The 13364-nt window shown below is 45.7% G+C and overlaps 2 protein-coding genes across 2 annotated transcripts in view; one reads left to right on the top strand and one right to left on the bottom strand.

Annotated features, from left to right (window-relative positions):
- Positions 1-513, bottom strand: part of NCBP1 (nuclear cap binding protein subunit 1) — a 32038-nt gene extending 31525 nt beyond the window's left edge. The window contains exons 1-2 of the mRNA XM_048292604.1: positions 334-513; positions 131-216 (exon numbers count right to left, since the gene is read on the bottom strand). Of these exons, the coding sequence (XP_048148561.1) occupies positions 131-216; positions 334-367 (120 nt within the window). The 5' untranslated portion in view covers positions 368-513. The remainder of the gene's footprint in view (positions 1-130; positions 217-333) is intronic.
- A 100-nt stretch (positions 514-613) lies between these two features.
- On the top strand, positions 614-12601 carry TSTD2 (thiosulfate sulfurtransferase like domain containing 2). Its single transcript, XM_048292605.1, has 9 exons — positions 614-730; positions 803-1107; positions 2007-2115; positions 3766-3891; positions 5783-5888; positions 7148-7266; positions 7900-8058; positions 8984-9122; positions 10449-12601. Exons 1-9 carry the CDS (start codon positions 629-631, stop codon positions 10706-10708), a joined length of 1425 nt encoding a protein of 474 aa, XP_048148562.1. The 5' UTR covers positions 614-628; the 3' UTR covers positions 10709-12601.
- The last annotated feature ends 763 nt before the right edge of the window (positions 12602-13364 follow it).

Here is a 13364-nt window from a genome sequence, read left to right on the forward strand (position 1 = left end):
CTATTTCATAAAACAAGTATTTTCTCTGTGGGTCGCTACTACAGACGAAGTGCTCCCACACTGCACACGGGAAGAGGAGGGGGCGGAGGGAAACAAGGCTTTAACTCTCCCGAGCCGCCGGCCCGCCTACCTTCTCTCCCACCCTGCAGATGAGCGACTCGAGCCTCTCCTCGATCTCCGACGGCTCGGACGTCCTCCGCCTCTTGTGGGGCTGCCCTGCTCCAACAACACACCGAACACAGCGTTACCGACGCCGGAGAAACCCTGCCGCTCCTCCATCCCGCCCAATCCACCCTCCCTGCCGGGCCACTTCGGGGGGGACGCGGGGCTCACCATCGCTGTCGTCGCTGTGCCGCCGCCGCGACATGGCGGGGAGCGGCGCGGAGGAGCGGTCGGAAGAAGAGGTGAGGAACGGTGAGGAGCGATGGGGAGCTCCGGGAAGCGCCGGGCCGAGACACCTCGCGCGGGCCGAGCAAGCGCACTCCTTCCCCGCCCGCGGCCGCGCTGTTTCCGGGGCGGGCCCGGTGTCTCCCGCCCGCTTCCCTGCGGAACACGAGCGCTTCCGGGGCAGGGAGGAGGAGGAAGTGGAGGAGGAGGAGAGCGGGCGCTTGCCGGCGGAGAGGCGGAGATGGTGCCGGGCGAGGCGGCGCCGCCCGGGCCGGGCTCGCCGCGGGGCAGCGCCGAGGGGGCCGCGGCGGGCAGGAAGCAGCGCGCGGCCGCCCGCAGGAAGGTGGGTCGGGGCCGGGCCTGGGCCGGGGAGCGCGGTAACCTCGGTAACCTGGACGCTTGCGGTGCGTTCCAGGCCTTTTCCCTGTTCGTCAAAGCCAAGGAGGTGCCGGCCGCGTCGCGGTGTCCCGGCGGCGGAGAGGGCGTGCGGTGGCGGTGCTGCCGGCAGGCGTTCGAGGAGCTGCCCGGCATCCACAGGCACGTGGCTCTGCACCACTCCGGAGACGTCGGGCGGCAGGCAGGGCTCGGTGCGGCGCCGGCGGAGGCCGGAGGCAGCCCCGCGGGCAGCGCGGCCCGGCCGAGCGGGCACTCCTGCACCAACCCGGAGATCTCCTGGGCGCTCCCGGACACAAGCCACGTTAGCCATGATGATCTGACAAGGTAAGGAAGCCCCTCGCCGCTCTGAAGGTCCAGGACTGGGGTATTTGGCTGCTCACGTTTTACATGATCATCTGCCAGTAGTATTTCTTATGAGATTCAGTCAAGCGACACTTTTAAGGTACAGAAGAGTCTTCTCCAATATTCCTCTAGCTCTTCTGATTCTTTGGGTATCTTTTATATAAAGACTTAGATGCACTGCAGTTTTTAATGGTGGATTGAACTGTCCGAGTTACATCATCCCATGCTGTTAAAGCAGGCCTGTATGGGTGTGTTGCTTGACAGCTTGGATCTGTAAGGAAGGACCATAACAGAAAAGAGAACAGCAGGTTGTGCTCTGCACAGGTTCTTTTCTGCTGCTCGTTCTGGTTCCTTAAGGGCTCGTTTAGTTATGAAGTAGTTACACAAAAATGTTTCTGACTAGGAGAGAGTTCGGCCTGTGATGCACAGAATGCAGGAACACGCTATCTCACAAAAAGTTTTGACTTTTTAAATTTAGATAGCGTAAGTGCTTGAGGTTTCAAATGCCACTGTGGAAAAGTGAGCATTTAATGGGATGCTTGTGTGCACAAAATTCAGCAATTCTTGTGTCCTGTGTGTGAGGAAAGCACATGGTAGGCTACTGGCAGTGATGTCCCATGCAGCACAGAAGAGTTCATTTTGTAACCAGTCCTGAGAACTGGAAGTGTGGGAGTTTTCTTTAGTTAATATTCCTTCTGTTTGAAAGAAATCAAACCCAGCAGTGCTAATCTGTCTAAAGTTTGTTTGTTTGTGGGTTTTTTCCTCCACATGTCTGCCAGAAGAAAATTGTCTGTTTTTTGAATGGTTACTGCTAATAGTATAATTTTGTTCTTTCTTAACATCTGTTTTCTGTTTGCTTATCTTTGCCATGCTATGGGCAGCCAGGTGGGAGAAGTACTTCTCTATTACTGTTACTGTGAGGTGAAAGATCCAGAGAAGCTCTGTGCTTGGCAAAAGGCTTTGTGTCAGCATCTACATCTCACTGGCAAGGTAAGGTTTTAAGCAATGGTTTTATTCTTAAGGAAAAATCCCCACATCTTTATTTAGTGCAGCATGATGGGGTATGTGGAGAACGAGGTGTGTTTTGCACCAGAAGGTGCTAGTCTGTTATGATTCCGTTAAGAGAGGCATTCAGACTCCATAAAGTATCTTTTAGAATTGTATTTAAGACCTAACACAACAAAGAAAAAAAACTACACATCATCTTAAATCCCTTTTGGTGCAGGGAACCCTCAGTTGTGTGGCATCGAGTGAGCCTCACAGACAAGACACTGTGCAGACCCTGTCCTTGCAAGGGTTACCCCATTTCCATCACTGTTACACATGGAAACAGGAAAATGAGTCTTTTTATCACTCCTGCTGTCAAACAGAAAGGATATTCACATGAGAAATTCGTGATGCGCTTTTAGATAAAGGCAAGGAGACAAAATTGACTTAATCACTGGTGTCAGCAGGGAGCTGTATGCAGGTGTCTCAGTTAGCAGTAGCAGGCTGGGTGTATCCTGTGGCTAAAGGGCATGAGCAGCACAACACAGCCTGAGGGCCAAGCTGGAGGAATTGCATGGGTCTGTGCCTGCTCCACTCACTGGTTACCTGTATCCTCCCTCCTCAGTGCACAGTGGTCTCCCAGTCACAATGGCTACACCATGCTGTAATCCATACTGTCGGGAATTAGGTGAGAGCAACCAACACCTTAGACCACGCCACAGCATAGCAGTTCTCATTTCTGCACAGTCTGTTCATTCCTGGCAGGCTAGACCAAGGATGTGAGTTGCTTGTGTAGGTGGCCTCTGGAGGCTGTGGGAGAAGGTGAATTTTAGCCTTGCAAAGTTGATGTTCCTACACTGTCTGTGGGGAGAAGGAGGGCAACTTGGAGTTGGAGGCTCCTTTTATCTGTGACTTGTCTTCCTGAGTAGCTTCTTGCTACTCTTGCTAGTGGTACATCAGCACAGGTCTGGGTGTGAAATGGATGGATTCACTGCTTTTTCTGCTCAGCTATCTTGCCTGGTGGTTAGTATTTTTTTCGAGTTTCTTTTCTTTCCTTTTTTTTTCATGTCATTTCCAAGACAGGTACAGCATTTACCTTCCCAACCAGTTTGTTTTTTCCTTGCTTCTTATATTCAATCTTTCTCCCTTCTCCCCCTGCCCTCCTCCTTCAGAGCTTTTGTTCATTTGTCAGTGCTGGAGATAAAATGACTCATCTTAAATTTAATATTAGATATGATGTTATGCATATTCACATTCTCTTTTTTAGCTGTGTGAGTCATGGGGCACAAGCCTATTGTTCTTTCTGAGGCAACTTCCAGTGGGAATTCTAATGCTGACTGCAGGATTTGCAGACAGCAATTTCTCTATTTATACAGCATTTTTCTGTTTATTGCGTGGACTCTTCTGACTGTCCTGATGTGATCCTTTGAAATGGCTCAGAAGTCATTACGGGGTTGTTGGGGTTTTTTTTTCTGTTTACTGTCTTTATGTTCAACTTCAGTATAACCATATTTTCCTTCCTTATTAAGTAGTCTCTTTTCTGAACATACTCCTGTGCCTGCCTTTTGTCACCCAGTCATATTTTGCCAATTTCACTGTGATCTGTTTTGCTGTAACTAAGGTTCAGCCCCAGCTTCTCCTCTTGCCTTCTAGGTACGAGTTGCTTCAGAAGGGATTAATGGGACAGTTGGTGGAAGCAAAGTAGCTACCAGTCTCTACATTAAAGTTATGCTTTCCCAGCCTCTGTTCAAAAACATTTTGTGTCAAGAGGATTTCAAGGTATGAAAAAATAATTTTTACTTAGACATTGTTAATGCAGGTAATTTAATTTTCAAGAAGTAAGTACATTCCTTCTTGACAGTATTACTTCTGCCTTAGCAGTTCTGCTCTCTCAGCACTTACCTAAGTAAATGGATCTTAACCATACCTTGTTTAGGTATCTTTGCTGGGTTTTACCAGAATTAGCAGTTTCCATGAGCAGTGATAGCAGCTCTTACAAGCTTTGGCAGCTATGGGTGCAGCTGCAAAGTCCCCCAGTACAGGTGAGCAAGGGAGTGTACTTAAGCTCCACCATTCTGCAACAAGCATTTATTCCAGACTGAGCAGATATCACAACATGTGCTTAACCCAGCAAAGTTTTTCCACACTGTCCTCTTCACCCTGATTTGAGATCTTTGACTGGAAGCCTACTGGTTTAGGTTCTATATGGTTTGGTGTCCATATAGGTGCACCGTCAGTTCCATGGATTGGGTACCTTCCAGAGAAAACACACAGGGACTGTCAAGAGGTTTCTTCCTACTCCAGTTAGTGCCTGGCTGGAGCATACATACTGATTGCTGTCCTCACATGGTGAGGGCAGCAGTGGCTGGTGCACTGCGTAGCATTCTGGTAGGCTTTGGCTGCCCACCACTGCAGGTTCTGGTTTCGCTGCAAGGAAGGAAAGCTGCTGCTTAGGCAGCAGCTCTTCTCCGCACAGTTTTATTTGCAGGGAGTGCTATTATTTTTTCATAGGGAACCAGATCAAAGAAGTTAGTGAAACTTGTGAAACTCAAATTCTGTGTTGAGCTGCAGTGATGATTCAGTCCTAGTTTTATAAGCGTCTGTTACGCTTGGCTGAATTTCAAGAGGAATTGTGTTAGTAACAGTCATATGTAGATGGAAAAACAGAACAGGGATGGAATATTACCCTGATACCTTGGCAAAACCTTCAATCTTGCATGGTCTCTCTGGGCATCAGTGTTCATACATTAGTGGACTATGGTGTTTGCTGTCTCACAGTTCCTCCTGAATGCTGTATACCTGAGTGAGTGAGGCGTTCAGGTTGCTGTGCCATGAAGACATGGGATAGGGGAGTGAGGACCATGCCTGGGGCTATGAACATATCCAGTGGCTACTACAGTTATGGCAGACTGATTTCCATAACAGCTGGACAGTGCTGCACAGCACTGCACTTATCGTTGAGTGTTCTTATTCTTGATGGTGCCTAAGCTGTGTTTGAGGCTCAGCCCTGCAGAAATTCTCACTCCTTGTAGCCTGCAGTGGGGGTTCCTACCAAAACAGGGCTTACCAGGACTTCTGAAGAGGAAATCCCACACTTGAGGTTGGGGGGTGGGGGGAGGAGGTGCCAGCCTCCACTATTAACAAATCTTGTGCCTGGCTGACCTCCCGTACGTCTCCTTCACACCCAGGAACACTGCAGTTCTCATCACACATGTCACCACTGGAGGCACAGCTGTGCTTGTGTCGGGTGCCAGAGGGATGAAGAGAACTGCAGGGCCTAGATGTGGCAGCATGATCCACTACTGGAGGAGGTTATTTAATATTCCTGTAAGGATCAGCATGCTTTTGTAGGGGCCTCAACTTTCTCACGATAACTACTAGTAACATATTTCCGGCTAAGATTTGTTCTACATCCCTGCACTTCCAACCAAATGCTGTCTGTCTCACCTGCAGAGTAGTCATCGGGCTTAAGACACCTGTTCTCCAGGTCGTGTTAAGGGTCCACTGCCTAAATTTCAGGATTTAGAGTGTGGATTTCAGCAGGAGAGACATTTCTTTCCCTCAGCCACCAAGATGTTTTCATATTCTAATGAGCTGTAGAATTAAAGTGAGTGGATAATTTTGACACCAGGCAAATTTTAGTGAATTGTTTTTGTGTTTGATTTCCTAGAGCAGTGCAGGAGGAGCTCACTGTTTCCCAGACCTTCGCGTTGGTGTATTCAAAGAAATTGTACCTATGGGTGTTGATCCAAAGATAGTGTCTTATAAGGAAACTGGTAAGTGTATGTAATGAAAAATAAAGCCTCTCACCCAAGTGAGAGGTGAGTGAAGAGTAAAATACCTTCATCAAAAGGATTTCCCTTTGCACAATGGCCAGGACTCAGGAGAAATAGATACAGAAATCTAGTAGTCAAAAGCTACTGCTGCAGAGAATTTGCTGGCCCAGGTTTTGGCTAGCTAAGTGTGTGGCTGCCTCAGAAAACTCCAGAATTAACTTCCCATTTTGTGGGAAGAGTTCAGATGACATGAAGCAGTTACCTTGTAGGGACTGCTGACTTGGCTTTACTTGTTTTGGAGCTAACAGCCATGCTCCTGCCTTCTGCGCTAAGCAGATCCAAGTTCTGCATGAACTGCGACTGCGTTTGTTTTGTGCTACCTGTAGCTGCTTAGTATGGATTATGCCTGATTAGGTGTTCCTGGCTATGGATTTGCTGTAAGGATGCTTACATAGGTGGTAAGCAGGAGCACAGCAAACAGCAAATAACAGAGCAGCTTTGGGCTTTTTTTTCCACCAGGAGGTTTTGTTGGTGCCAAACTTCTACAGCATCTTTTTGTGGATTTGGAAGACAGTTATTTTTTTGCTCCCATTTTGTGGTAGTTTGTGGGATGTATGTTTGGGTATTTCTTTCCTTTTTTTCCCTTTTTCCTCTTATTTTGCAGCATTTTATGGAGATGGTTCCTATTACTCTGGCAGTTTGCTTGTAGGGGTATTTTTTAAAAGGTAAAGGATTTTGCTGGTGGAGCTTTTTAGTTTTTCAATAGATTAGAAGTCCTAAGCCCTGAAAGCTGAGAAACTTTTTGTAAATTGAAGTTGTACTGAAAATAATACATGTATATGGAAATTTTCCATTGTTATCAAGAAGAGTTTAATTTTAAAAATTGTATTTCTGCACCTCCAAATGTAATGACAGATGAGCAAAGGGAACATGTCACTCCCTCTTCTACAACTGTAAGAGTAGCCAGGGGGATGCAACAAAAGGTCATAGAGATAGGTACCTGTCTGCTGCTTCTTCTGTCATGTGGAACAGTGTTGTGTTTTCTGTCATTTGCGTATAGGAAGCCAAACATGGATAAACTTGGCTGATTGAGTTGGGATGAAAAGTCTGTGAACAATCACAAAAAATTTTTGTTTGGAAATCTGAGGAGAATCTGGATCAGTGATCTCATACGTGACATTGTTTCATAGTTCTGCTTCTCACTTCTCTTCTCCCCTCCCTCTTTTTTTTTCTTTTTGTTTTGTTTTATTTTGTTAAAGGAATCCATTTATCCCCTCAGGAATTTCATAGAGAAGTAGAACAGTATTTGTCTCAGGCCAGTCAAGGACAAAGCGATACCATCTTGCTGGACTGTAGGAACTTCTATGAAAGTAAAATAGTAAGTGCTGCTTGCCTGCTTCTTGCAGTGTATTACAGGTGCTGGGGTGAAGTATTTACGATTGTGAGGGTGTAACCTTACTGTTAGAAGAGATTACATACTCCAGATTGACCGTATGTGTACAGAGTGCAGTTTAGTAATGAATATTAGACACAAGCAGTAGAGGACCTGCCCAGCAACTGAGCATGGAGCCTGCCTGACCAAGTGCTTATACAGTGTGGGGCAGGAAGAAAATGAAGCGGTCCATACAATATAAGCATGAATGTTTGAAGTAGCATAATTTGCAGGGATGTTTTTCAGCATTTTTTTGTCTTGTCCCATCTGTCAGAAAGAACAGGGGCATCCTGCTGTCACAACCACCACCTCTCATGCACTGTTGTGGTTTGTCCTCTCTCTGACAGTTCTGCTTAGCTCTTTCTTCTTTGTTTCAACAAGGAGACTTGCTGTGTCCAGAATCCTCCTACAGATTTTAACATGTTTTGATGAATAAATGTGGCTGAGGAGTTGCCTAAAACAGCTGCAGTGAGCTGAGTATTCCGGCCCAAAGTTTTGTTACTTTCTCTAGTTAGAGGCACAGACCTTACCAGTAACAGTGCTTGTAACCAGTTGCATGGTCATCTCTTGTAATTGCAGGGACACTTCCAGGGCTGTCTGGCTCCAGATATCAGGAAGTTCAGCTATTTTCCCAGCTATGTAGATGAAAACCTGGAGCTTTTTAAAGATAAGCGTGTCCTGATGTACTGCACCGGAGGGATTCGTTGCGAAAGAGGCTCTGCTTACCTCAGGAGCAAGGTAAGATGTCATTCTGAGGGCACAAGTGCTGGGGGGTTGAGGCTGCTTTAAGGGCACCTGTCTTTTGTCTTGCTGGTGAATTCTTACTGTGCACAAACTACCGAATGTGCAGGTGGGGAGATAAATGCTTCTGACACGTGCTTGTCTCATGCTGTCTGTCAAGGACCTGGATAGTTCAATGTGGCTCAGTCTGACCTGCGTGGACTAGTGTCACAGCAGTGAAAATAATTACATAACCCATTTCCTGAGAAGAGGTATTTGTAGGACTGTTATAGGAGGGCTTGAAAACACTCCACAGTGTTTCCACAGACTGTCTGGGTTATGCTCTGTGGTCATTACTGCACAGCTTGAGCATCTCAGCGTGGTGAAAATCAGCCAGTCAGTGCTTTCCCCAGTGTTGTGGAACTAAATCCAGCACGGTGCATTGTTCTAATTGTGCTTTCCATCCCACTCCTCTCCTAGATCCTTCTCTTAAGGATCAAGGGAACAGAACAGAAAGGTTCTCCAGAGATTTAAACCTTGGGTTTCTTTTTCCCACTGCATCAATGTGAACCGTGTGAAATTCTGCTTTTGCTAACAGCTAACTAAATAAAAACAGAATAATAAGCAGCAGCTCATGGGGGTTCAAAAGCATTAGATCTGTGATGCAGCAAACCTTCCTCAGGTGAGGAGGTTACCAGCTTCTTTTGAGTATAACATTAAATGAAGAGTTGGGTTCATGCCAACAAGCCAGCATTATGAAGCTGCCCAGTACTCCCTGGTGGCACTGCCCAGAGCTATGGCTGCACATGGTGTCATCTGATGGTCACTGAGAGGCTGCTGCTTTTCACTGACCCCTGGCATTTACAACATTTGCTTTGGGAACTCTGGCACACCGCCACTGCTGGGGTCTCCTTCAGCTTTTCTGCTAATATGCTTTAAACAGGCAGTGTGCAGAGAGGTTTACCAGCTAAAAGGTGGAATTCACAAGTACCTAGAAGAGTTTCCAGATGGATTCTACAGGGGGAAGCTGTTTGTATTTGATGATCGTTACGCCATTTGTTCCAATGAAGATATCATCTCAGGTAGGACTAGATAATGTACGTGCAGAAGGGTGGGAAGCTATTGCAATCATTTCCAGAGGTGTGCAGGATAGGGACAGCCAAACTGGCCTGTGTAGTTCTTCCTCATACTTGGTTTGATCTCGTAGCGCTGTCACTTCTCATGATGACTATCAACTCTATGGCTTTAACACGTAAAACAGAAATGAGAGGAAAGGGGGTCACTAGCAAGAGTTCACTAAAACTGGGGCAGTAGAAGGAAGTATTCCCTGCAGAATAGCTCTCTTAGGAGCCATCTGCACCAATGGAGGCGTATGTCCAGCACTACAGCTGTTGCTACCTGCTTGTTGCCCACAGTGCTGATCAGACTGTGGTTTGCCAAGTGACCAAAGTTTTAAATAGTTCTCCTGCTGCCAGCAGTCCTCTGCTTCAGTAGTCTCATAGAATATCAACAAAGACTGCCAGGTATTGGGAGAGTAGTGGCACTATACTCTATGGCACTTTGTTATTTTCATGCTTAAGAAATTCTATATCCAGTAGAATTTCAGTGGCCTCTAGTTGAAGTTGTTAAGAACATTGCCTGATCTTCTGGCTGCAATTGCTCTTCAGTTGCTGGAAATTAAGTAATCTCTTATTTTGCTACCAGTTGCCAGGCACAAGAAGTAGCTGGAATTTAGCTCTAGCTCTAAGGAAACAGTGCTGTTTTTACTCTGAGTTGGTAACTTTTCAAGTATAACCCCCATTCCTCCTCTGCAATTACTCTATACATCTTGAAGGGGCCCAACTTGTTGTGGAAACAGAACACACTCTGGATACATTACAGCCATCCCTATGGAAGTTTCAAGGGGAAGTGCTGTGGTATCCACCTTCTTGGTGGTACAGCTAAACTGGGATGTAGTTTTCAGTTAAAGGAGTTAAAACCTGTGGTGTTTTGGAAGGACTCTACCAGGACTGCAAATGGCACCCTGTCTGCACAAGCCATTGCTTGTAGATGGAAGGAAGTTCCATAACATCCCCTTCACCAGCAGGTGACATTCCTGTGTACTGACTTAGTTGCCACCTGCATGTCTTCTTCTCTTGGCAGCAAGAATCTCTAAATCTGTCTGTTCAGAACTAGAGAAAGCAGTGGTAAGCACTCTCCTCTTTTCCAGAGAGAAAACTGTCTTAGGTAAAAAAGATGTTTTAAAATGAACTAGCTTCTAGAAGATCAAGCTAAACAGGAATTAAAAACCTGCAAGACGATAGCCACTTAAAGGAGAGCTGGCAACCCCCTGCTGCCTTGGCAAGCCCTCTGCAAGGGAACAGCCAGACCAGTATGGGTATTAACTTTTATTTTCCTCCTCCCTCCAGCATGCAGATACTGTGGGGTGCTGTGGGACCAGTATAAACTTTGTTCCAGTCAGCACTGCCGGCAGCTTGTCCTGACGTGTCCAAGTTGTTGCAACAAAGGTCTTACAGCTTGCTGTCCTGTTTGTCAAGAGAAGGAGCTCAAGGTGACTTCAAGGGCTTCAGGACAGACACTTAAGGAGGAATGTGAGTGTACAAGGAGACGGCCAAGGGTACCAATTGAAAATGTCTCACCAAGGATGCTGGACACAGGGAAAGATTAAGCTGTTTAACTGGCTAATCTGGCATGTGCTCATGTGAAGGGCTTCCGTAACCAGATCTCTATTTGCTAATCAGTTAGGTTTGGAAATTATGAAAATATGTTGGCTTGGAAAGTCCTGTTCATATGCTGCCTTTAAACATAGAGTATGCCCTCAAAACCATCCATTACTTGCCTGTAAATTACCAGAGTGCCCAATCCATCACCAGCACTACAGGATTACTCTCCCTGGGTACAGTCTTGTAGTGTGGCCTTTACTGTGGGGATTTTGGAGCAGAGTATCTGCAACATGACAGAGCTGCTCACAATTCAAAAGAAACTGAAGCAACTTAAGAACAATTCAATTTTTTTCTTCCTGCATGGAGATCAACCTGTCTGACCTCTCCAAGGATCATGCATCTGCTTCAACAGCTTGTAGTAAGGTGTGCAAACAGCAGATTTATTAATTTGGTGTAGGTATGTGCCCAGATTAGATCCTGAAGATATATTCCACATGCACACCATCTATCTGAATCTTCTGCTTTATACCAGTGAGAAGCAAGGCAAAGTTACCTGAAATTACTGACTTAACTCTCCTGTAGAACTGGCTGAAGGCAGTATAAGGAGCTGGAGCAAAGGTCCAGAGATACTGTTTGCCCAGCCATACTAGTTGTGACCTGTAGGATGAACAGCAAACCCAGTCTTCTTTCCAGTGCTCAGTCTCCCTGGGAACTGTTTTTTCCCCTCAACTTGTCAGTGTATGAAATATGCAGGGCTCAGCTCTGCTTGCACTAAAAAAACCTGACAGCTTGAAGCATGTTGAAACAGGCACACAAAGAGGGGAGCACAGAGACTGTCACAATACCAGCATCATGGCACTGGAAGTGATGCATGTATGCATAAATGTCAGCAACAGCTATGAGAAGACTGCAAGATCCTTTATCCACGTTAAATAATTCAAGTTCTGGGGAGCATTTGTGCTTTTTAAACATGAGTTAAGTTTTTTAAAAGCTGCAAGATGTTTATGCAATTTCCAGCACCTGTCAGTGGAGAAATTGTCTTTGAAGGGACCTACAGCAGATGAGCTTAAAATACTGCCCCACGTGCTGTTTTGTGTGCCTGATGCTGTAGAATGTACAGAAAGGATTTATTAATAGTGTGGAAGATGTGTCTTGACAGAAAAATGTCTTTGAACTTTACTGTCATTCTGGGAACTAAACAGTAAGTCATTAGGACATCAAAGTCACTGGGTTTGGAGTTTTTTTACTGGCAAATGATTTTAAAAGCAAGAAAACAGTTTTTTAGGTTTCTGCAGTTGCTTAATAACAGTGATATGTTATTTTCATATAGATTGTAACTTTCTCCCATGGTGCTATTAATTCAGCAAGGCCTCATTGTTGGCTTGACTAGCAACTTAAATACATGGGCATTGGTTCCATTAAACCGATGACAAACATTTCTTCTTTCTTCCAGTATTGCTACCATGAAATCAACTGTCCTCAGGACAATTTCATTAATGAGGCAAAACCCTGAATCTTAGGAATATTTCCTTTGGGAATCTTTCTAAGATAGTATTTAATAGTAAATCTCTTAACAACCAGTCCTTGAGAAGAAATTGGAGAAGTCCCATCAGTAGACACCTTCAGCACAAGTCTGATTAACCTGTGTGGTTTTGAGAACTGGAGTATTTGTGAAGAAACATGCAAGCTCTACTTGCAGGTCTGGTCTAGAGCACTGATGGGATCCTCCTGTGTTAGGCTAAAAAGAACTCAATATTGTAATTCAGTCTTATCAGCAGGTCTGTAACACTGTAATCAATTTGTAATGCTGTTTCTGTATCACTTATCAGTACAGGATGGCAACAACTATGTTTTATATGTAAACTTCTGAAACATCTATGATAAATAACCTTTAGTGCTTCCATTATAATTTTTTAAGTACTGCACAAATACACTTCACGTGTTATGTTGGAGGTGCTTAATTCTGCAGAGATAAACACTGAAACCTAGCTAGTCTGCTACATGGTAGACCTGGCTACAAGGTACAATTCTCCTGAGAGCTCCTCAGCAGCTGGAGATTCTACCTCAAAGGCAGAGGGGAGCCATGAGCTCTCTTCTGGTCCTTGCTGCACTAAGGCATGGGAGGAGAAGGATTTGAGATGTACAGATGGAGTCCCATAAAGCCATGTGACCTCTACTGCAGAGAGGGGTCTAAGAGACATTCTTAGCCTGCTTCTTGCAAGCTAGCCCATGAGGGCTCTCTAGCCTGTTTTCTGGGTTAGTTTTGTCAGATTTATACAAATAAGGGCAAGTGAAAAGCTGTGTGTTGGCATCCAGGCATCTCAGTGGTAATGCCTGAGAGAAGGCACATGAGCTCCAGGAAAGGGAAGAATTTTCAGGATGGGCTGTGACTTCCAGATGCTGCAGTCACAGGAGGGAAAGTCAGATGGCTTTTCCTCCCTTTTCCTGGAGAGCTGCTGGGCCAAACAGGGATACATTTGCTCCTAAGTATCACCATTTTGTAGCTCCATTGCTGCACAGCTTAAAGCCTTTCACCACATGGCCTGATGCCTCAGCACTACCTGTCTCTGCTGCACCACCCTCAGCTGTCAGATGCATCCTGCAGCAAAACAGCTCTGTGAGTTAAGCCAAGGAACCCGGAATGATCCTGACAGCTTAAGA

Source organism: Corvus hawaiiensis, chromosome Z (genome assembly GCF_020740725.1).
Source record: "Corvus hawaiiensis isolate bCorHaw1 chromosome Z, bCorHaw1.pri.cur, whole genome shotgun sequence".
Taxonomy (NCBI): domain Eukaryota; kingdom Metazoa; phylum Chordata; class Aves; order Passeriformes; family Corvidae; genus Corvus; species Corvus hawaiiensis.